The 24,945-nt window shown below is 38.3% G+C and overlaps 1 protein-coding gene across 2 annotated transcripts in view; it reads right to left on the bottom strand.

Annotated features, from left to right (window-relative positions):
* Nucleotides 1–24,945, bottom strand: part of THSD7B (thrombospondin type 1 domain containing 7B) — a 533,620-nt gene that overhangs the window by 275,828 nt on the left and 232,847 nt on the right. For both annotated transcript variants that reach the window (XM_081936133.1, XM_081936134.1), the window contains exons 6-7: nucleotides 15,699–15,854; nucleotides 13,917–14,114 (exon numbers count right to left, since the gene is read on the bottom strand). In XM_081936133.1, coding sequence (XP_081792259.1) covers nucleotides 13,917–14,114; nucleotides 15,699–15,854 — 354 coding nt within the window. The remainder of the gene's footprint in view (nucleotides 1–13,916; nucleotides 14,115–15,698; nucleotides 15,855–24,945) is intronic.

Here is a 24,945-nt window from a genome sequence, read left to right as displayed (position 1 = left end):
AAAAATTGTGCAGACTGACTATAAAATGCGGCACAATTCAGTGGCACAAATGATCCACTGGAATTTGTGCAAAAATTATAATATTAAAACAGCAACAAACTGGTGGGAACATAAGCCTGAAAAAGTTGTCGAGGGTCAGATGGTCAAGATCTTGTGGGATTTTCGCATACAAACGGATAAAATACTGCCGCATAATACACCAGACATCACACTGGTTGAGAAAAATAAGGTTACAATCATAGACATCGCAATACCAGGTGATAGCAGGGTCGCCGAGAAGGAATATGAAAAAATCGCGAAATACCAGGACTTAAAAATCGAAATCCAACGATTATGGCACAAACCAGCAGTGGTAATTCCAGTGGTAATCGGCACACTGGGTGCTATTCCAAAAGCACTGGAATTACATTTAAAACTGTTAAAAATTGACAAAATCACCATCAGTCAAATGCAAAAGGCCGCACTGCTTGGATCCGCACACATATTACGAAAATACGTTACGACGTATTAGGCCCCTGGGTAATCATCATCATCATCATCATCATCATCATCATCATCATCATCATCATCATCATCATCCAAACCCAAGCTCTTTGGTTTGTTAAGCCAAAACACATCACATTAACTCATAATCAACTGAGTACTAACAAAAACAAATTTATCCTGTATAATTATAATCTTTTGTCTCCAGCTTACCTAGTCAAGCCTTTATGAGAGAAAAGGAGGAGGTAATAGCAAAAGGTGAACTCTCTAATGTCACCATTATTATGCTTGCAAAGTTGGAAACTAACAAAGAAATGAGAAAGTAAAGTAAGTTCAGGTGTCCTTCTTCTTTTTCACTGAATCCATAATTCTTCACTTCTTCTTCACTGAATCCATAATTCTGGGAAAAGTGCAACAATGGGTAGAACTGTTCTGCTATGCACGAAACCCAGAAACAGGTTATCTATGAATGATTTAGCACAGGGTTCCCACATATGTGCATTGGGCCACAAGGAAAAAGCAACCAAAGGCTGACCTTCAGCAGATCATGGTGAGGGAATTGCTCTTATCACCTTGCTGGATAGATTCTCTTCCAATCTATGAAGAGAGATTAATTACAATTTGTATTAATGTAGTCTTACCTTGTCAGCATTACCTGCTTTGGGACTGGTAAAACCTAGCTAAATTAAAATAGAGAATTTGGTATCTGGCTATCCAAAATGACAAAACCAAAGCCTCCCTCCCTTTTATAGCACAACTCCTAGTTATGCTATAGCATAGTTCCTTCCTAGTTTGTCTCTAAATATTTCTATAACATCTCATATGCTCCACTTTAGACACTTTAGGTAGGGTGCGACCTATTAGGGTAACAATTAGTAGATATATAAGCATCATGGATCAAGAGTGACCATTCTTAAGAAACTCTAAAACTGTTCCAAAATTCTTATCAATAGCTGTAGCTGTTAGAAACATCTGGTTCCTGCTGTTAACTATGTGGGAGAAGAGCAGGCTGAGCTGGAAGGCAGAGTTAAACATGTCATCAGTGTAGAGTCACTGCGTTGCCACAAGAGATCCCAGTCGAGTCACCTAAGAATTCCATTGACCCTTATCAAGCACTAATTTATCTTTGACCATTAGTTAACTAGATTCATATGTGTAGGTAGCAATAATAAACTCTTCAGTGCTTTGAACTCAGTGAATGCTCCTGGTTATTTGCTCCTGGCAATCTGTTAGCTGCTAATTGCTTTAGGATTTTCTCACTATTTTAAAATTCCCTTTTATACAGTAATTATTGTATTCTTTACTGGTTTTTTATTGTGTTTGGTCTTGGACCACAGATAAATTTTGATTGATTGAACAATAATGGGTTTTGAAATGGATTTTAAAAGGTTTCCATCTGATGCATGATATGAATTACCATTTGAATCAGAGATATATTTCCATTGGGTGCTGTGCCTTATGGCACAGATCCAGATTCTTTCTTTCTTTCATATTCATTTGTTCATTTATTTGTTCAATTTAGACAGCTACTCATTTGGCAAAATGACTATGGTGGCAGATTCAGAGGGTAAAAGATGATTTGAAGAACATATGGAAGTAAGTCACATCTGTCTATATCATTTTAAAGGAAATAGAGATTTTTCAGGGGATTGCATTCAGGAAGCAATACAACTTCTGAAAGATGAGATGTCCGTGTCCATGAATTCTCCCAAACCATTTTTGCCTTTCAAATCCAGATATTTGTGCAGCCCTGCTGGCATGAATGATGTTTCACAGTACTTGCACAGTTGCCAATTCATGCACCTGTATCTCTTATTGAGGTTTTAACTCAGAATTTATGTTCTATATTTCTGCAAATGTGTATACAAATTCAAACACTCAGTTCTATTTACTGAATTCGGTCCATAGTTAACGGTCCTTACGTTATTTCGCTATGTCTGCTTCCCTCTACAAAAGAGTTAGAGAAAAAAGGCTGGATTGGATGGTGAGAAAAATGAGAGTGATTTTAAATGACTAGGTTTGAATAATCTACTCCATGCAGATTACATTACTCTGATAACAAAAATTGCAAATGAACTGCAATCTCTAATGATGTAGAGCTAGTAACTAATACAATCCAGGAGCATGGTGTAAAATGGGATCATAAAAGAAGTCTAAATGAATAACAACAGGATCAGCAACCAATCCTACAATTCACAATGGAGATATTGAAACGTTAGATTGTTTTTTGGAAAAAACAACTGTCTCGCTTAACAGCATAAATTTGGGGCTCAGTTGTGGTCATAAGTCGAGGACTACCTCTATGTTTCTCTGTGATGCTCGATAGATACACACAAAAAAAGAACTCTGAAGAAAATATTATTTATCAAATTAGGAGACTGCCTATTTCTCTCACAGAGGGAAATTCTGCAGATAGAGAATCGACACTTCAGAGCTATGATTTTGGAGAAAACCTCTGAGAATGTCACGTCTAGGCAAATGGGTCATAGAACAAAACAACACTCAGGCTTTCTACCTGTCAATCATTTTCACAAGAAGAGGGGTTTTTTTTTCTCATAACTGTATGGGCAATTTGAAGTGTTGCACTGTGGGTTTATATATTAAATTGGCTGTACCATTCATATCTATGAGAGCTGAAGTTGAACAAAGAATAGCAGAGGAAGTGGCATGCACTTTCCTGTCCTTGACTGCCTGAGGCTTTCTTAATTGTTTGACTGTTTCCACCCTCTTGCCATCAGCCATCCTGCTGGATCTTGAGAGGAGACTCTGCAAAGTTTACTGAGGATAGGGTTTTGGAACAATTTCAGATTTGTGGTCACTGGTTTACAATTGCACAGGTGCCCAGGTTTCTCTTTTTTTCTGTTTCTCTGTCGCAGATAAAGACTTTTTTTTTTTACTGTTTCTATTTGAATGGATTCTCTAGCACTGTGGTGTGCAAGGAGGCTACCAGGGATGGGGAGAAGATGTAGGGAGATTATAAAATCCCCTCCCTTTATTATTTCCCTTATATTTCAACTCTCCAATCACCCATCAATTAACAACAACAAAAACCCCAAAACACAATGAAACACTACTTCCAAATTCTTTGGTGTGCCTAGTCTTACTAAATCAGCTCATCAGCAAGTCCTTCTTGAAATTGATCCATCATCCCACTCAACACCTCTGGGGTATAATTGAAAACTCTAATAGGCATTCATGAACTCTACTGATGCCTTGTTTCAGCTTGCAAATCTCTCAATTTGCTTCCTTCTCCTATAGTTGAATTATCAAATGCAGCTCTACCACTTTGCATGAAACCCTGGGAATTATCTAGCAACAGATAAATGTCCTCATTCAGGGGCACAAACCCATTTGGCTGCCACTTGTTTCAGTAGAATGAAAGTTTCCCTGGATCAGTCTGTAGGAAATTCTACCAGTTAACCTACCATAAAGAATTCACACTGAGAGGTAAACAAAATGTAAAACTGATTCTATATACTTCCAAACTTATCTGACAAACTGCCATGAGACTAAAGAAATATTGATTGGGGTGTAAGCTGCTTAATTGCTCTTGGCCGAGGCAAATGTCCCAAATGCAATGGGATGCTTAGGCCACGCCCCCGTTGCCCCCAGCCACCTGCCTCAGCTGATTTACAGCCAGGTTTCCTTCTCTGCTGCCCCTCCCCTGGTCATTCTACATGGCCAACGACCCCCTGGCCCTCGCCCTTCATCCCTGCCCATTTGCTCAGATACTGTTTGACCTGGGCCTTTGGCTGCACGGGACAAGAAGTCATCAGCCAATGGGGGCAAGCAGCAGTCACCGATCGATGACAGGCTGTGGGAACAAACACACCATTACACACCCCTTAAGAGGTGTGCACCAGGCAACTGGCAGTGGTGGCATGCAGAAATTATTCCATGGGCAGGTGGGAATACCAGGCAGCGGTGGTGTGCAGAAGCGACCATAGAATCTGTTGGGGCACCAGACAACTGGTGGTGGTGGGGTGCAGAAGTGATCACGGATGGGGGGGGCATGGACGATGCACCAGACAACTGGCAGTGGTGGGGCTTAGAGGGGTGCACCATGCAGTGCTGCATGCAGAAGCAATCCTGAATGGGGTGTGGGGGGGGGTGTACCAGTGAACCGGCAGTTGTGGCAAATTTTGATCACATGTCCATGGGGATGCTGCAATCATTGTTAAGTGTGAAAAGTGGTCATAACTCGCTTTTTCTGTGTTATTGTAACTTTGAATGATCCATAATGGTTTTATTCTGCATTCTTTCCAAATTTAGGTAAATTAGCAAAAAACAAAAACAAAAAAAACCAACCCCAACCCAAATATATCTAAAAGCATCTTAAAGAAAATTAAAAAGTCTTTTGCACAACGATAGAAGAGAGGAATGGCTGCAAAATCAGACTCCTACATTTAAATTTTAATGTTTCCTTCATATGCTTGTTTGGTTGTGCTTGAAATGTTTTTCTTTTTATAATCCTGACCTTGGACAGCAATAAAATATCCAACCATCCGTCCAACCTTATATTCAGCATTTCTTACCTAACTATCAAGAACAATAACAAGTATCTATTAAAAAAGAAAGTTACCAACATGATTCATTATTTGAAACTTGTATTAGAACTCAAACTTAGCAGTACACAGTAAGACCACGGTTCTGAGGGCAAAAAATGTCAAGGAAATTACTTGTCTGCCTGTCTGCCTTCATAAAAATCTGTTGTTCCATTAAAGAATAGAAGGCTGAGAAACATTTCAAGTCTGGGGAAAAAAACACTGGGTGCCGTTTGATTCAATGGCCACCCTGAAATTCCATAGAGGTATATGTGAAAACAAAATAAATGTTGTTGCTGAAAATATAATACCTATTCACAATGATGTGAATAGTTTTCCAAAGGCATTTTGCACTCCAGGAAATGATACCTCGGAACAAACGTGTGCTGTCTCAATCAACAGCTTTTCCTAACAAAAACAGCAACCTTGAAAGGAAGTAAACTCCACTGTATATTTTTAAAAGAAATGAAAACATTTCTATAATATATGAGAGTATATTATACATGTAGGTATGTGGCCATCATAGCAACCGAAATGCTGTATTTTCTTTTCAGGAGATGTGGCTGTTAGACAAGTGACTTCAAAGTTTCAGAGGGAATCACAAAATTCTTGCCAGGGTCACTTAGTATGAGTATGATGCTTTTGGCAGCCTTATGAGAAGTCGTGGGATACCGCAACAGGGTTGTTATCTGTGATGGGCAGATGCAGGTCACTTACAATTTGACCCATATCTAATATCCTAATATAGTTTCAGTCAGGAACACCAGAGCTAATTAAAAACAGAGAAGTGCTCCAGTTTTTGGTGCTACTGCTAGGATGACTTCGAAGGTGGACTAGAAATGGAGAGACTTAAACTAAGTATCCATATCAGGCTTAACTCTCCCAGCCAAAGACGCTGAGTCTTAATGTCAGAATCTGAGGTCATGGTTGTTTTATTTATTTATCACTCTATCTTTAGCAGTTAAAAGCTAACAGATGCTTTTTAAAGCACAGTACTCGTAACAGGATCAAAAATAAGTCTGAAAAGCAGAGATGGATGACATTACAATTGTACACAGTACAATGCAATTACATCAAATTGACAATACCTGTCAAGCTTGTTCAGAGTGAGAGAGAAAACTTTTTTCATTAAAAAAAGACATCCTATCAACTGAATAAACTGGAAGACAATGAAGTTATATAGCATATAATTCCCATTCATTAATGATGCTCATTGTGTGAGTTTGGCCAATCTCGTAGCCTAACCTAGCTTACAAGCAGAGGTGGGTTTCAACCGGCGTGGACCATTACGGGCGTACCGGATGGTGAAATTTAGCGTGCCTTCCTGTACTCCTTGTTTCAGAGGCCCCATACCAGAACACTGCCTCCCCTGGCCTGCCCACACCCCACCTGCCCTGTCACTGCTCGATCTCTCTCTCTCTCTCCTCACCTATCTGCACCATGCTTGCAAAGCGTGGAATGAGGGGCAGAAGCAGAAGCCTGGGCACCTGCACCCTCAGAGCCTGCAGCCTTAAAGCAAGCCTTTGCACAGTAAATAAAATCTTCTCAGGAGTGTGAGAAATTCTTAATTACCTTTATTGTGCAAGTTGCTGCAGGCTCTGAGGCTGCAGGCGCCCAGGAACAGGGGGGGAAATGCTGCCTGTCTGCCTCCTCCCAGAGCAACCTTGCAGGTTTTCAAGATTGTCTGGAGAGGCATTTTTTAAAAAGAAAAAGCAGAAAAAGCTGCAAGATCTGGAGAAATGGGCGGTCAGTCTTTGTTGGGGGGAAAGTACTGTGCTGCCAAGGATGGGCACTGGATGGGATGCCAGTGCTGGGTGTGCACGGAGGAGCCAGAGGTCAGGGTGCCCTGAAGCAACGCCAGCCAGCATATCCTGCAAGAAAAGCTCCAAGGGCAAGGGGTGGCAGTGCCGCGACCTCCTCCACCCTGTCCGCCACCCAGCAATGCGCCTTGGTGTGCAGGCCAGGCAGGGGCACCAGTGCGGCCCAGGAGGGGAGGCCAATGGGGGGCGATGCCCAGCCAGCCCTCCCTCAGCAGCAGCAGTTCCATGATGTTGCCTTCAAGGTGAGCGGTGGAGGCGGGCACCACTTAAGCGGGCAAGCGGGGCTCGCCCAGCGCCCACCAGCCAACACTTGATGGGCGGGTGGGCAGAGGATTGCCCTGGCCCAACTGGCAGCTGGCGCAACCAAGGTGGCATGTGTTGGGAAGGCTTGGCGGGTGCGAAGAGCGCCTGTCTTCCCTGGCCAGGCTGGAGCACAGGACAGCCTTGTAACAGGCACATCTGCCGCTTGCGGAGCAAAGATGTGGTGGGCTTGTTTTCCAGCCTGTTCCCAGCCCTGCAAAGGACCCAAAAGTGCCCGGGCTCCGAGGCATCCCACACTGCGCCCACTGCACTGCCTCTGTCTCTGCTCCTGAACAATACTGTCAGCCGCGAGCAGGTGCCTGAAGCTGCTGCTTGCAAGCATTCGCGGCTGCAAGTAGACTGCACCTGTAGTGGGAAGCTCTTCGCCCCATGACAACTCCACTCCAGCGCTCCCTTTCCCAGCCATCTCCACTTCTGGCGCTGCCAGTTCGGCCCTGCGGTGCCCTTTGCCCCCTTTAACATCCTTACAACAGATGGTCTTTTCCACTCAGTTTTGTTTGCCCAGCCCAGGACCCTTTAAGGAGGAAAGAGTGAGTTGGGAATGACTAGCACATACATGAGGGGAACCTTTATGTCTCAAAGGTGCTTTTTGCAAAAGGCAACTGGATTGTTTTTTCCTTGAGGAAGAAGAAGAAGAACAAAATGTATCACTTCTCATCCAAGAAGCTTCATCAGTTGTGATGGCTGTGTGTGTGTGTGTGTGTGTGAGGTGGGGAGGAAGGATAGGTATTGGTTGAGGCTGGATGGTAGGGGAAAGAAAGGTTCTGACCAGATTTTGGGGGGCACCGGGGGGGGGGATGGAAGGATTGTATTATTATTATTTTTTGCAGTTATCTGGTTGTTCACTAGCTCTCACTCTGAGAGCTGTTGAAGCCACTTGGGGGTTGATCTGTGCCTTCAGGATCTCCTGAATCAAATTGTGGAATCTTCTTGGAACTGCTACAAGGGGTGCATTGTAGACTAGACATAGGTGGTGTCTTATTCTTCCCCATCTGTTGAGAGAGGACTGGAGAGACCTGGTCTGTCCCGAACTTTTGAAGCTGGTGGGGCGGGCTCTGGATAAAAGTCAAAACCTGAGTTTGATGCTGACCTAGAGGTTTTTGTTGGAATCCTGGTTTAGGTTTTGGAGAAAGACTTAATTCACCCTAAACTTATGACTGCTTTCATCAAAACCTTAGAGTGATTTAGAATGAATGAATGAATGAATGAATGAATGAATGAATGAAAGAGAAAGAAAGAATGAGAAAGAGAGAAAGAAAGAAAGAGACAGAGAAAGAAAGACAGGAAGACTGAAGGAAGGAAGGAAGGAGGGAGGGAAGGGAGAAAGAAAGTGGAAGAGATACACACAAGAAAGGAAGGAAGGAAGGAATGGAGGGAGAGTGAGAGACAAAAGAGAGAGAGACAAAGATAGAAAGAGAGAGAGAAAGAAAGAGAAAGAAGGAAAGAGAAGGAAAGAGAAGAGAGGAAAGGAAAGGGAAGGAAGGAAGGAAGGAAGGAAGGAAGGAAGGAAGGAAGGAAGGAAGGAAGGAAGGAAGGAAGGAAGGAAGGAAGGAAGGAAACTTATGACCACAATTCAGCCCAAACTTTTGGCTGCTAAGCAAGAGCATCGTTAAGTGAGTTTCACCACATTTTCCAAGTTGGCCATTCCCAAGTTGGCCAGTCACATGACCACTGAGCCACTCCCACAAAACACGCCACAGCTACAGAATAGGTTCTAAAAATTTTTGAAACCCACCACTGCTTACAAGATAATATGTTTTACATTAGGAAAATAAAATTGAAACAGGCTAATATAATGCTACCTATCTATGTCCATGAATTGAGTGTACTCAAGATTTCAGCAAAAATGTTTTCACAAGAACCAAGAGAAAAAAGCCAAGCTATAAAATCTACTCAACGCTGGCATTAGTGCCAATAATAATTCCAATAGATCCATTTGCTAGAAAGAACTGATAATAAAAGAAATGGGGGAAAAGATGTAATAAACATAGCTTTCAGTATCATTTTTATTATCCAAACAAGATTAATATAAACATTTCTGGAAAAATATTGGACATCCAAGATAGGATTTGAAGAAGTGGAAGGAACAAAAAAAGGAATCTTTATTAGGTAAAATATAGACTATTTTGTAAATTATGAAAAGGGTTCAATACACCCCAATTGCTTAATAAGAAGTTTTCCTTCCAAAACACGAGTGCATACTGTATATGAAATCCATTTTCTATATTTTTGTTTCCAGGAGCATTCAGTCTATGCTAAGATCCAACTTAGGAATTAATTTTGGTCTTTATGTTAAAATTTTATCCTGAGCCCAAAAGAATAATGTTTTACATTTTTTCCCCTTGTTGTTACTTCAAATACAGATTTGTAACTTTATTTTAGGACTGTCCTGATTCTTTATTATTTTTATCCTTAGCTACTTTTTTGGACATACATATAATATATGAGTAAGTACACACCCTCATATTTTGCAAATATTTAAGTATATCTTTTCATGTGACAACACTGAAGAAATGGCTACAATGTAAAGTAGTGAGTATACAGCTTGTATAACGGTGTAAATGTGCTGTCCCCTCAAAATAATACAACACAGAGCCAAGGTTATGGACTGGCCAAGTATGTCACAAGACCTAAACCCTATTAAGCATCTGTGGGGCATCCTGAAATGGAAGGTGGAGGAGCGCAAGGTCTCTAACATTCACCAGCTCCATGAGGTTGTCATGGAGGAGTGGAAGAGGACTCCAGGGGCAACCTATGAAGCTCTGGTGAACTATATGCCCAAGAGCGTTAAGGCAGTGCTGGAAAATAATGGTGACCACACAAAATATTGACACTTTGGACTCCATTTGGACATTATCGCTTAGCGGTGTACTCACTTTTGTTGCCAGCAGTTTAGCTTTGTGTTGTGTTATTTTGGGGGGACAGCACATTTACACTGTTTTACAAGTTGTATACTCACTACTTTACAGTGTAGCTAAGTATCATTTCTTCAGTGTTGTCATATGAAAAGATATACTTAAATGTTTGCAAAATGTGAGGGGGTTTACACATTTCTGTGATATATTGTACACATATAAGTGTAGATCACATTTGCTGCATGTTTTTTGATACATTCCAGTAAAATTTCATTAGTACAACTTTTCTTTCATCATCTCCAAGGAACATCCAATCACCACACAGAAATCAAACCTCCACCTATTATAAATGGCAACATCCAGTTTTTAATTTTTTTCCCAGTGACGAAGCTTTGCTGGAACACATGGAGAAGTCCACAGCAATCCTATTAACCTAGCAGAATAAAGTCCTTATGTATTCTGATTTAAATGGTTGGTGCTGTAAAGTCAATGGAGCTCTGATTAATACAGCACCGTTGAAAACAGAGAAAAGTGGAATAAGAAGAGAATGATTCACAGTTCAATAGTAATTTTGCCAGTGTGATAATCAGTCTCATTTGTTTCTTTTTGGAAATATTTCCTGTGCCATGTTTACATCAAGACACTGCACATTTCTGATTTAGCTAGGATAAGATTAGTTATACTGTAGCATTCATTTGATTAAAAGCAGGATAATAGGCCCTTTGGAAAACAATCTTGTGATCTGACAATAGTCACTCTATCAAAAATAATTAAGCTCTGGGATAGGTTCAGACAGTACCAAGAAAAACAGTCGCTGCAACATGTTACTAAACTTCACCTGAAAATGTGCTTCATTCATTATTAATGGACTGTAAGTTGAAGATCCTTTGGGTCTGAAACGCTGCAATGCAAATATCATGTTACTCAGCACAATGTTTTCATTTACATAGCATCAGAATCTGGGAACACGAATCACATTCGTTATTTTTTAAAAAAAATGTTGTAATGAGATTGCAAGAAGAAACGGGGAGGGAGGGAGGGAGGGAGGGAGGGAGGGAGGGAGAGAGAGAGAGAGAGAGAGAGAGAGAGAGAGAGAGAGAGAGAGAGAGAGAGAGAATGTAAGCATTTGAAGCATGATGTTTACCAAAGGCAAACGGGAAATTCTGTTCATTTAAAAGATTTCTACTCTCCTTGGTTTTAGAGGCAGCACTGGGAAATTAGTAGTGTGGATTTCATTGGATTAAAAATTAGTGGTGCAGTATTCCCACTTCCTCTCAGATTAAAAGACTGTGTAAAACAAGGGTGTCAAACTCAAGGCCAGGCGGCTGGATTCAGCCCACGAGTTGCTTAGATCTGGCCCACAGGGCTGCCCTAGAAACAGAAAAGTACTGGCTCCCAGTGCCTTCTGCCACCAAAAATGGAGCTCGGGAGGGCCCTCCCAGGGTTCATTTTTGGCTGTGACAGGCTCCTGCCTCCAGAAGGCCGTCACAGCTGAAAACGGAACTCGGGAGTCCATTTTCCCTGGCAGAGCACTCAGGCCACCTCAGACGTCCCTGACATGAGTGATGTCAAGCTGGACACACCCACCCTGGCTATGCCCACCCCGGCCCCTGAGGTCAAACACAACCCTGATGCGGCCCTCAATGAAATCAAGTTTGACACCCCTGGTGTAAAACACTGTTTCCTATGTCATTCAAAGGAGGAAATTATGGTGTGAGCTATCCTTCTAAAATGGAAAACCAATAGTTACAATGCAAACTGTTTCAACTCCTCACCTCAGGACACCACTATAGGGCACTGCATGCCAAAACAATTAGACATAGTGATAAGTTTTTTACCTTGTGCCATTACTCTACTGAACACCTAATTCTCACAATACTAATTATATCTAAGTACATTTACCCATATTGTATGGCAGAAGTATTATTATCCTTATCTCCTTTACTACCCTCTCTTATTGGTATTATGATTATTATTACTCTGTTGCTTTGCATGCACACTGAGAGCTTCTACAAATTATTTGCGTGTCTAATCACACTTGGCCAAATAAAGTCCTCTTCTCTTCCCTTCCCTTCCATTCATTCCATTCATTTTATTCCAATTATACAATATGGTTTGGAGAAAGCACTTAAACCACTTTCCCCACTCAGATTATGGGACAAACTATTCAGCAATGAGTCATAAAACCTTAAAGTAAATCTTGTGTCTGCACGTATTGGCTACGGTTAGAAAGGAATGCAAATGTTGATGTACCTTTTTGAGAAAGGTTATACATTCTTGGAAAAATATCACAAGGCTGTCACCAAAAGAATTTTCTCTATTATAAATATAACTGACAAAGCAGAGAGATAATTCTGTTTACACTCAGAGGATTGTCACTCTCAGACTTCTAATGAGGATACATGCAAACTAAGGCATCCCAAAGGAGGATGACAATGCAACAGAGACTGGCAGTCAGACAGCAAATTCTGGCTGATGAAGTGTCCACCAAAATGGGGGAGATTGTGACATTGCCCTTATGTACGTTTGACAGCTGCTCCTTATGAGTAGGCTGCAGGAACTGAGTTTGGTGTTGCTGTTATTGTTTGTGGTCAACTTGTGAGATGAACGACTAGGAATCAAGGGGTTTCAATCAAGACCACAACTGTAATATAGCATCCATGGACACAAAGTCCGCTGAGAATTAGAAAGGACTAAAGATTACAATTAAATGGGAAGAACACTGAAATTTGATTTACTAATACAAAATAGTTTGGACATATTGAAGAATATTTGTGAATCATGGACTAAATAATTTTGAGAATATGTGCCATTATAAGTAGGTTGCGTTTAAAAGTTATTATGGAAGAGGAGCAAGTTCTACCAGACAAGATTGAGATTGATTTGAAAGTGGATTTTAAAATGACAGTCTACAGTTTCTCTCTCTATCTCTTTCCCTCCTTCCCTACCCCCCCTCTCAAAAAACAACAACTTGAGGTCATTTCCTAAAATCTATGCTATCTTTTGAATCATACACAGGGAAAGGGATGGTGGAAAAGAGCTCATATTCTCCTGTCTAAATTCAACATCTTCCCCAGTGCCATCCCATTTGCTAAAAAGAAGTGCAATAAACTGGACTGGGGAGCCTACAAACTATTCCAGCAAGATTTAGGTTTTTATGCTGTACCTGATAACTCTGGCCACAATAAGCTGGAGCCACAGATTGATAATATTTGCTTTTCTTTCCAAATCCAATGAAGCCCAGCTCTTTTGCACTGTATTTCAATGCATTCAGTAAGAGCAACTTTCTTCCCTTGGTATTGTGCTACCTTATGTGGCTTTGTTTACACAAATACAGTCAAGGATTTTATCTCCAGCATGCTTTTTTTCCACTGCACAAATTCTACTTGTAGCCCAGTAGTGTCCAATCTCCCCCAACACCTCCTGCCTGAGGCCAATATAACTATCATTTACACATGTGGAGCTAAATCCCTGCAACAACCCACTGAAAACTAGGCCTCAGCCCTGAAATTTTCACTGTGGGGATCTCTCTTTTTCTTATACTGAGGCAATTAAGGTTTTGTGGAAGTCCACAAAGAGGGTAGAGTGACGTGCTAGAAAGAACTGATTAAATTATTAAGCAACATGCCTTCACAAGACAAAGTGTGGTACAAAATAAAGCCACAAACTTTAGTAAAATCCACATCCGAATTTAAGATGTACATCATGCATTCTTTCTAGAAGATAGACAGTATAAAGCATATTGAATATTAATGCAGCATTGATGATGTTAGCACTGCTGGTGTTATCTAGTTTGGCAATGAAACGTCTGCAAGGAAACAACCAAGCTCAGAGCGCATCAAGGACCCCACAGTGTAGCATAGTTTTAAATGAAATATCTTTGAGCTACATACCATTGTTGTTCTTGCATTGGGCATACAACACACAGTTTCCTTGTCCACATATTCCATTATAAGGGAAACAGTTTCCTTCTGAAATGCTCCAGTCATAACACATTGGATTGTCACACGGAATAGCCTCTATCAAATGTGGGCAGTTCTCAGCATTACCAATGGAATCCACAACGATGTATCTGTGCCTCATTTTGAAACCTAAGAGGAGGGAGGGGAGCAAATAGCTAAAATCAGAGGGAAGAAACAATACTGAGTAATTTCCAACTATCAATCCATCTTGAAGATGAACAAATACAATGGAGGCAAGAAACACATTTTCTCACAGTTCTAGCTCATTGTCTTTGGCTAGACAGCTCTGCTAACTTTTAAGCTGCCTTGCATATTTACAATGAAATGACAAGAAGGTGCTGTTAAAAATCTCTCAGGTTACATCGCACGTCCTAAAGAAGATCAAATCATGCTTGTGCACTTTAGAAAAGAAGACTCGTTACGTATTTTTCCCACTTTCCAATTCTCCCTTGCTATTTCTGATGTACGAAATTACACATTATCATGTGCCACATTCGTATTGAGGGAATGTGGGGAAAAGGATAGACTCGCTGGCGAACATGACTGCTTCTCCATTATGTCTACATATTTGCATTGTTATGAAAAAGACTATTTAACTTGCTCAATAGCAAACTATACATAATAGAACTCTTTTCTTATAATATTGAACTCCTGGGGAAATGTGTGGCTGTACAATCTTACTCCCACCTATAACTTTACTGGTTTCTAGGTCTACTTTATGCAAGCATATACAGTGGGAGGAATCAGAATACAGGCAGAGTCACTTCCATTTGATAATTTAAAAAATCCATTTTAAAAAAAATCCACATTTGTTAAATAGGTGGAAAGGAGCTTTATATGCATGAATTCTTCAATAATCATGTGCAAATCATAATTTGGCATAAAGCACATTAGCTTTGTTATCAAACTAGGTAACTTCATCAGTGCTAGAGGATAGCAGAGTTCTCCTCTAGCACTGATGATGTTACCGAGCTAGGTAATGAAACGTCTACAAGAAAACCACCAAGAGAGCACCAAGGACCCCACAGTTCAACTCTGAAGTACAAATATTCTGTTCTGTCAGTATATTAGTTTTAATCAGAAACTCATTCTTATATGCTTCCTGGACTCATTTCATGACTTTGGGGTCCCCGTGCTCTAGTGAACCTTTGAGGCAGTGGTGTCTAAAGAAAAAGGTCAAAGCAGGTAAGATTCAGGTGAACATAATAATATGAACTAACTACTACCCCTTTTTGTATTGCATCAAAATTGCATACCTTCGAAAGGAATGGGGCTTACAATCTGATGCCATATCCACCCTCTCGTCCACTTGGACACATACACTTGAGACACCCCTGTTGGGAAGTGGAACACTTCTACTGTATGAGTAGGCACTGCATATAAAATCCTAATTTTGAAATAGCAGAGCTATACAGAGAGTAGAGGGGACCGGATAGTTAGTGAGTGCAATCTTGGACTGCTTTCTTATGAAACAACAACAAAAAAAGGCTCAGTTAAACACCCAAGGAGGACTAAATTTAGTCATGGATTACAATTCTGATTTGCAAAATAACTATAGTTTGCTAAAAATTAGGACACACGGTAAAGAAGCACAGGGAATAAAAAGGCAAGCGTATCAGGGGAAACTGGAAGGAAATATTATCCAGTACAACTGCAGAGCATCAGGTTAAAGAAATACCCCACATTATGTTGAAACTTCATATTCAAATTCACCTTTTCTTCCTTGAATTTCTTGGCAGTCTTCATGAACGCAAGGCCCCCATGCTGACCAGGAAGAAACTACACAATCAGGAGGACATGGAATGCTACACAGTTGAGAAGCAGGAGGAACAGGAGAAAGGCAAAGTTTCTTTTCCACAGGTCTAGTCACTTAAGAGGGTGGGAAAAAAACATAAAAGGAAAAAGAAATTATGTAGGTTATTCCTTTAAATCACATAGTATTTCCTAATTCAACTGCATTACTATGGGCAGATTCTCAGCACAGCAACCAAAGGTACATCTGAGTTCAAGCTAACAATAGTGTAATAATCAGAAGAAATGAAATTTCTTACATTGTATTTAAGTTATCTACTTCAATTACTTGATTGGTTCTTTTTTAAAAAAAAAATATTCTGACCAGGATCACAGTACCTACTGTTAGGAAGAAATTGTTTTATTAGATCTACAGTTCAGGATACCATTCGTCACAATTCTTTCCGTGAACCTGCCTGTAATCTTGACCTCTTGTCTCATTGTTTTCATTTTTGATATATTACTGCCTTGATTACGAGTGTTGCTGTTCCATCTCTGCCAACCTTCACCATGGAGCTCTCTTATTTCCTCAAAAGATACCACTGATCATTGACTAGAATATCTGTAGGATTCTTCCTCGCTGACATTCTCTACATCTCTATCAACCAAGCATCCCCGGGTATATCCACTTATACCCTTTAGCCAGTAAGCATGTCAACTGTGTGTACATCTAAAACAATCACATCTTCTTTCTGAGTTCCCTCACGGCCTACTGAATTGCCACATGCCAGGATATAAATGAATGACTAACCAGAATTTTAGGAGGAGGTATGTTTGTTTTATGAACAGGAAGGAAAATGGGGCTCAAAGGTTCAAGGGAATGGTTGAAGAACAGTCTAAACAACAAATAAGTAAAGGGTATTTTATCTTTAAGCCAAGCACTCTTGAGTACACATGGTAGTACAAAGAATATACATTCTCTTTGTATAATTTTAATTCAGGTTTGACTTACCCTGGTGGGAAAGATAAATATCTCATGCTCTATTTTTTATTCTATGTGTTTCTGCTCGTAAACCAAGCATGCACATGATATATACCCACATGTAGAGAAGCATGAAATGCAGAAAGGTCAAAGAAATAGGTATTTTAAGGTTTCACAGCCAATTGCCATAACAATCCTGTTTCACGATGAGATAATATTTAATTCAAAATTAACAGACAAAGGTACTTGGGATACAAAGATTACTTTTATTATTACTTATTTCCAAAACAACATTGCCTCTGACATATTCATTTAGGGATTGTAAAAGCCGGCAGGAATCCAATTGACTTTACTTTCTGAATACTATAGTCCTTTTCCTACAGGTTCAAAAAAATCATACAGCAGAAAAGGGTAAGACAAATATTATCTTGCTTGTTTTAGCCATCAAGCTTTTCCCTTTCAACAAGGTTCATGCATTTCTTAATATGCCCTTCAGCATTGTTCTTTGCAAAACAATTTATCATTCTGGTAATTTACTTGCAAAGAAGCCAGTAAAATCAGTCTCGCAGCATTTCCCCCCCCCCCCCCCATCACAAACAGATTCAGTTTCAGCAACACAAAAACATTATTAGCCATGTTGCTAAGTGCTCTCGCTTGTTTAGATATAGTTTTGAAATGCCCATTGGCAACAATCTATTTACCTCAGAGTATACCAACAATAAATATAGTAAGTCACATTAATTCTAAGACTACGAAAAATAGGTAATTTTTCTTCCAAAATGGAAACGTTGTAGAAATTATAAAAATAGAGTGCAACAGGCTGCAGTAATGACGTTGCTATTTTAATGCTACCCCCCCTCAAAAAAACCCACCCCTTTTTATTGGAAGGTAGATAGATATCAAGCAGACAGCAATATTAGCAATTAGCCTGAAACAGAAGTTATAAGAGTAGAAAGTTGCAAAATAAATTATCATCTCCAGCCACATAGCGTGAAGTACAACATTTAAAATAGGTTAACCTTACTTGATGTAAAAAATATAAATAATGATATGGAAACTCCTATTACAGTATTATTCTCTTTTTCTCCCTTAAACGTCACTGAAGACTCCATAATGGTAACTATAGCCAGTTCTTTTGGATTATTATCACTAACTTCAGACCGTTATTTCCATATAGAGGAAAAGTGAACTTGATGTGCTCATAACCCTGTAAAAAATCCTTCACAAATGGGAAAGTGCAAGAGGCATATTTATTCCCTAAGCTTAACTAAGATATGGTCCTGTTTAATGTTCCAAATGTTTCCAGCTCAAGGAATCTGATGCTCATAGCTATTATTTTTGAAGCAAAGCCATCCCTGAAAGTTCAATACATAAAATAACCTTGTGTGTTCAACCTGAGGAACAACAACACAAAGCTTTCTTTGTCGGATGATCTGTTTAAAAATACTATTTCTAAACCATTTTTTTAAAAAAATCACATTTAAGTAAGAGATAATAATTTCATATCCTAAGACATATGGTGCAGAACTGTGGGGGCCTATCAAAACAAAATTGAGCACATGTTCAAAGATTTCTTCTGGCACCAATAGGAATTCATCTGCAGCAGCAGTAAGAGCTGAAGCAAGGACCCCCTCTATTTACACCATAACAGTAATTAAGCTCTTAGGAAGGAGGAGCTGATGTCACGACGATACGACATGCTATTTTGGAGCTCCAAGATTGCCATCGATATCTCTGCTGCTGGACGGTCCTTTTGGACCTAAACCATGCCGTAGAGATGGTGATAGAGAAGGGCACATCCTGCTGATCTCAGGGACAACACAAAGTCCCTGATTGATCCAGGAGCAGCTCTTTTTTCCGATGACAGAGAAGCAGCCATTGAAGCTTCTGAAGTTGGGACAGTTCGAGGATGGAAGCAAAGCAGGAGAGAAAGTGTGTCGAATTGGTGAGATAAATTTTATTATTAGAGAAGAGATGACCCAAAAAACCCAAAAGTTAAATTAAAATTGAAGACAGAAGAGAGTAAGCGGCGAGCTTAAGCCAGAATTAAACTTAGTGTGTTATCCTTTTTTATTTTTTTATTTTTACGGATGGAATTTTTACAAATGTTTCCTACTTTTTAAATTGGATTGGTTGATTTTTCTTCTTCTGTTTTTCATTCTTTTTTCGTACTTATGGATTAAGAATGTTTTTTTTTTTACAACGCCCAATCGGATTGTTTTTCTTTTAAGAACTTTTCTCCTTAAATTTGGAATACAAAGAGGATGTAAAAGCAGAGGAAAAAGAAGTAACACTGACACTTAGAGGCTGGAGGTTTGGAAACATTGTTTTTCTCTTATCTCTTTGAACATTTGACTTAAGGCTTTTGAGTTTGTTTATTGAAAGTGATAGTTGGAAGGGCATGGGTTGTTTACACAGGTGCTCTTCTGGAGTACTATCAGCAGCTGGACTGGATTGAAGAGAAAGCCTTGACCTGAAAGATTATAATGAACTTGCTTGAAATTTAACAAAAAAGCCTTGGATGTTATAGTGGCAGCATTTATAAGTTGGAAGAATGGTGCAACGTGAAAAAGAAGCATTAATATTGCAAATGATTATTCTAGAAATCCAAAAAATACTAGTAACAACAGAGAATATTGAGAAGAGAATGGAAAATATAGAATACAGAACAGGAAAAATTGATGGAAAAATTGAGGATATTTATCAAACCATGATGAAAGCTGAGGACAGAGTTCTAAAAATTGAAGAAAAAGATGAACAAGGAGATAAGAAGATTGTTGATATTGACAGTAAACTGAGCCTGGTTGGAAATGGAAAGAGTGGAATATGGAAAGGGGAGATTGACGAATCAGAACTCTTATCTCAGACCATAAAATATAGAAGAAGAAAAGAGAAAATTTGACAGAAGTAATGAGAGAAATTTTGGTAGAAGCATCGGTGATAACCAAAGGCAAACTGATGGAAGGAAAAGATGGAGGGTTTCGAGTTCTTATAGGATATGCAACGATCAACAAGTTGCTAAGAGAAGTCCATATATGACTTATTAAGAAAGTAATCAGAACACTAATACTACAAATGGCAAGGGCTGTAAGATTGCACTACTACTGGAAGGACTCAGAATGATGTAATGGAAAGTCAAATAAAAATTTAGTTAAATTTAGTTAAATTTAGAGTACTATGAATAAAATGGAGTGATAATAGTTATAGTCAAATAAATGTGTAACAATGATAATAATGCATATATATACACCAGATTGATAATATGAAATTTTACACAAATTGTAAGTGGGGACTATGGGGAGGATGTTTAAAAGCCTTGTTATTAAATATAAACAATTTTTATATAGAATATAATATAAAGATATAATATTACTGAATGATTTAAGGAGGATGTAATGAAATGCCATAATATAGATTTATTTAAAATTTAGAATATTTTATATAAAAGGATGTAATAACAGTTATGGTCAAATGAATGTTTAATAATCATAATAATTGTTTATATATATATTGGATTGATATGAGAATTTGTGTAAATTGCAAGCGGGGACTATTGTGAGGAAGCACAAAGCTTTGTAACCAATTGACATACCGTATGTAACTGGAGGATGATTTTTATGTGTTGTGTGTGTCTATGACTGTTTGTTTTATGTTTGTTTAAAAATATATTTTTAAAAAAAAAACAGTAATTAAGATTTTCAACTACTGGTGGAGGTCAAGTCTTCCAATGGAATCTGACCGGCTACCAAAAATGTGTCTTGAAGAACAGATTGGCATTCTAAAACTCACCATGACAGGTGTGGGGAACTGTGGCCCTTTTATGACCATGCTGACTCAGGAATTCTGGGAGTTGAAGTCCAGAAGTCATAAAATGGCCATAGTTCCCCACCTCTCATATAGATGAACAAAATTATCAAACGGCTTTACTCAGATAGATTTCAGGCCAAGACAATATTCAAGAAGCTTTGAACACTAATGTTCAACACTGAGTCACTTACAAGCGTCGTGTGGTTGAAATGCTGATTACGAGTAAAAAGTCTTACTAAATAAAAAAAAAAAAAACCTGACAATGAGTCTGACTCAGAATCTGACTTGTTGAGTGCTATGATTCAATTCCAACAAGTGCCACTTTCCAACCAAATGTATGTTTGTGAAGCACCAGAAATAGAAGACATGAATGTCCTATTCAGCTACCAACTACATGACCCAGCAAGAGTTCAGAATTTACAAACATTATTTGACCGAACTACAAAAGGGAACCATAATAAAATGCAAACTTATTTCCACAAGGCCATAGCAAATTCCATGTATTATCTTTACAGGTTCAGTTTAGTCTAAACATCAAAGTATTAATAATATTCAGTCAAGACAATTGTACTCAAATAATATAATGTGCTACTTTTGTTTTATATTAATATAATAAAATAATATAAAAAGGAATAAATACAGATATGTTTTAAAAAGCTACAGTATCCTTACTCTGGCACAATAGTAAACTGGATTAAGTTAGCACAAAGTAAATTTAGTATTAAAAATACAAACATATTATATTGATCTTAACTGTAATCCTGGTTGCTTAGAACAACAGATATTTACGCTCTCTGATGCTGATAAAAACAAAAACAAAAATAAGCAAAAAACAAAATATGATACCCTTTGATCTCTCTCTCTTTCCTGCTATTCTTTCAATCTCCTAGAAAGAATATTACAGCTTCTTATGGTTATTTAACTTCTTATTCTCTACAGATTGGGAAATATCAGCAGACTGAATTGAGAGCTTTCCCGAATACAACAACAACAAAAAAACACCTTAGAATGGCTTTAAAAAATGAGAATATCAAGACAGATTGTCTTTCGGAAGGACTATTGGATCTGACTTCTCTTTAGTCAATATTAAAGTCTCAGGCAATGAATCGTGATACCCACAGAAGAAAAGTCAATACATGCCTGATGTGTGCTAAAATCTTTTGAAATTATTTGTTACTTCACTTTAAAGGTAAAGGTTCCCTTCGAACATATGTGCTACTTGTTCCCGACTCTAGGGGGCGGTGCACATCTCTGTTTCAAAGCCGAAGAGCCAGCACTGTCTGAATACATCTCCGTGGTCATGTGGTCAGCATGACTAAATGCCAAAGGCGCACATAACACTGTTACTTTTCCACCAAAGGTGGTTCCTATTTTTCTACTTGCATTTTTACATGCTTTCGAACTGCCAGGTTGACAGAAGATGGGACAAGTAACGAGAGCTCACTTTAAGGTAAGTAAAATATGAAAGTATTATACAGTCTGTTAAGTGATTCTATAAGCATGCATTATGTTGTAGTTACTATATTATGGTACACTTACAACATATAAAAATGGCCCTAAAATTATAAGAACAATGAATAAACCACTTGCACATTATTTTTAATTGAAATAATTAATCTGATATCAATTAAATGGACAATTTGGACTTGTTGATCTATGGGGGGGTAAAAATTCTTTTGTGACCCAAAAATATTTTTTTTTTCTGAAAGGCGTAAGTCTTTTCTAGAATAGATATGAGTTGGATGATTTAGGCTTTAGCTATTAACTTATAAAAATTACCAAAGACAACAATCCATTAACTTTAACTTTTAACAGGAAAAATAGCTCTTTTAAGTGGAGACTGAATGAGATGCTGCTAAAAGAAACAGTAATGAAGGATTGTAAAAAGAAGTTCAAATATTTTTTAGGGAAATAGCCTTAATAAAGATTAAGATTAAGAACAGTTTGGGATGAAAGCAAGACTTTTGTAAGAGGGTATTTTTATACAATAAAATAGTGAATTTAAAAAGAAAAGGAAATAGAAAGTACAAGTGATTTTGGATGAGATAAAAATAAAGGAAGAAAAAATTTAAAAATCACCAAGGAGCACAATTATTACCCAACAAATTAAGCTCCTAGAGAGCCATTTATATTAACAGTGAGAGAGATAGAAAAAAAGATGTAAACCAAAGAAGTTTTGAATTTTCAAATATACTAAGAAATGGTTGGCATATAAGTTGAAAAAAGAGAAAGAAAAAGAAGCGATACTAAAATTGGAAGAAGAATATACTGTAAAACAGATAATGCAAATATGCAAAACATTTTATTCAGTATTGTTCTACTTTATATAAAAGTCAAGAGCAAAGCAAGTACAATTGTGTACCAATAATGAACTGCAAATGTGTATAAAATTTTCAAGGAATAGCCTCAGCCATGGTTGACTAATCTATTAGGTTAGTTAGATTAATGTTCACAGAGGACTCAGCAACAGAGAAGTGACACAATACCAGGAAATAGTAAGATTTCAACAAGATCTGTCTGACTCAATACTGTCCTAAAAACAGTAGATCTAGCCATGCAATATCCTGCATTTCTAAACTAACTGGAGATATATTATTAGTACATAATAGCTGGTGTTGTGCATAATTGACATTTACCATGAGGAGAGAGTCAAGAAGAACCAACCTATTATGAGCTTTTTAATGGTCTTGCTATATCATCTTTAAGGCACACTGTGTAGGTTGCTGCCATTGTGTGAAGATGTAATGCTATTGCTAGATATTTCTACCTTCAGTTTCACTGCAGCAATTATCCAGGTGGTAAGCTATTCCAAAAGCTCACTGTCTTGCTATTAAGCAATCAACACAGAAAGTTTTGTGCCATCCTCGCGTAATGAATATAGCAGATTTATAACACACAAAAGGTAAGAGCAAGGCAAGATATACAGGGCATCTAATCATTCAGTAAAGAAGCTCTAATGTAGGAATTAATATGATTTAAGTAAAGTCTGCAATGATCCACACACATTCCTGCATCTACAATCACAAATAAAAAAGACTTTATTGGGGCCTACTATGTAACAGCTGTCACAAAAGTTAATGCTTTATTTGCCCTGAAAAAAATTGCAATATAGTAATATATAGCATGCTTGGCAGAAATATTATTAGGGTAGTGTGTGTGTGTGTGTGTGTTCACTACCTTGAGCTACTTATAAAGTGATAACGGCAGGATAAAAACATAGTGATTCTTTTTATACAATTTCATTTATTAATTGTTTATAGATAGATCTCTGTTCCACAAAATGACTTCTGGTGGTTCGCATAAAAACAAGAACATAAAAACAATTAATGCTACTAGGAAAGTTCCATAACACTGTCTAATATAAACTGTAAATTAAAACAAAAACCAAACCCCTTAGAGATAAAACACAGATAAATGGGAGCAATTTAGCAGCATCTCTTAATATCTCAGACATATCAACTATTTTGTGAAACAAAACTATTCCAAATCGCATTGCCATTTCGAACTATGCTAATCAATTTTTGGGAACAGAGATTGTACCATCTCTTCCCCTGTTGAGTGATCAGGGTGGGCAAATTCCATTCGAAGTATTTCCAGGGTGAAAAGCCTTAGGAGTCAAGCCACATGGGATTTAAGACTAAAACCAGTATTTTGAAAGGCATCCATTTGTAACCAGTGCAATGCCCTCAAAACCAATGTGATATCCTTATAAAGGTTCTTGTCCACTAACAGTCAGGCTACAGCATTCTGTATCAATGCAGTTTCCAAAAATTTTTTTAAGGCAGTCACCTAAGATGCACTGCTGCAGGCTCAGGATGAGAAATGTGTGAGTCATCTTTAATATCTATTCCTTCCACTTTCAATATGAAAGGGGAAAAAAAATTGGTTGCAAATTAATTTTTGCTCTTTTCATGAATTTACATCTTTGAATTTCCAAACTTTCCTGGAAAGTAGGCTACCAGTATACCAACAATCATAAAACCTAAATAATACATTTATATCTTGTTTTAAAAGCATCAGCTGTTATCCATTGTGCCATTACTTTAGGATGTAGGAAAAGGAATTGCAGAACATGGGGACGGAGTTAAAAGAGGGACCAGTCTAGAATTTCTATAAAGCCACAAGTGGACAAAGTCCAATCTCCTCCCCTTGAATTTTGTAGACTCTTAACTAACTCTAGGCAGGTACTTAACTGTTAATTGAGAAGAGTCCTATGCATAGGCTGTTTAATGATACATCAGTTTAATCAGTTTCCTTCATGTATTGACTTGCTCTGTCGTGTCTGACAATGTAGCTTTAATCTGATCCATTCTAGTTATACAAATGTTTGGCAATAAACCATTAATTAATAGGTGACTGCCCCAATAATGTAAAACTAGTCAGAGTACACTTATATCTAGTCAGAAGGTATGTCATTCATCAAGACAATTAAGCCCCTTG

Source organism: Natrix helvetica, assembly GCF_964273705.1.
Source record: "Natrix helvetica genome assembly, chromosome: 1".
Classification (NCBI taxonomy): domain Eukaryota; kingdom Metazoa; phylum Chordata; class Lepidosauria; order Squamata; family Natricidae; genus Natrix; species Natrix helvetica.
The sequence above is the reverse complement of the archived record's forward strand: the minus strand, read 5'-3'. Positions and strand labels throughout refer to the sequence as shown.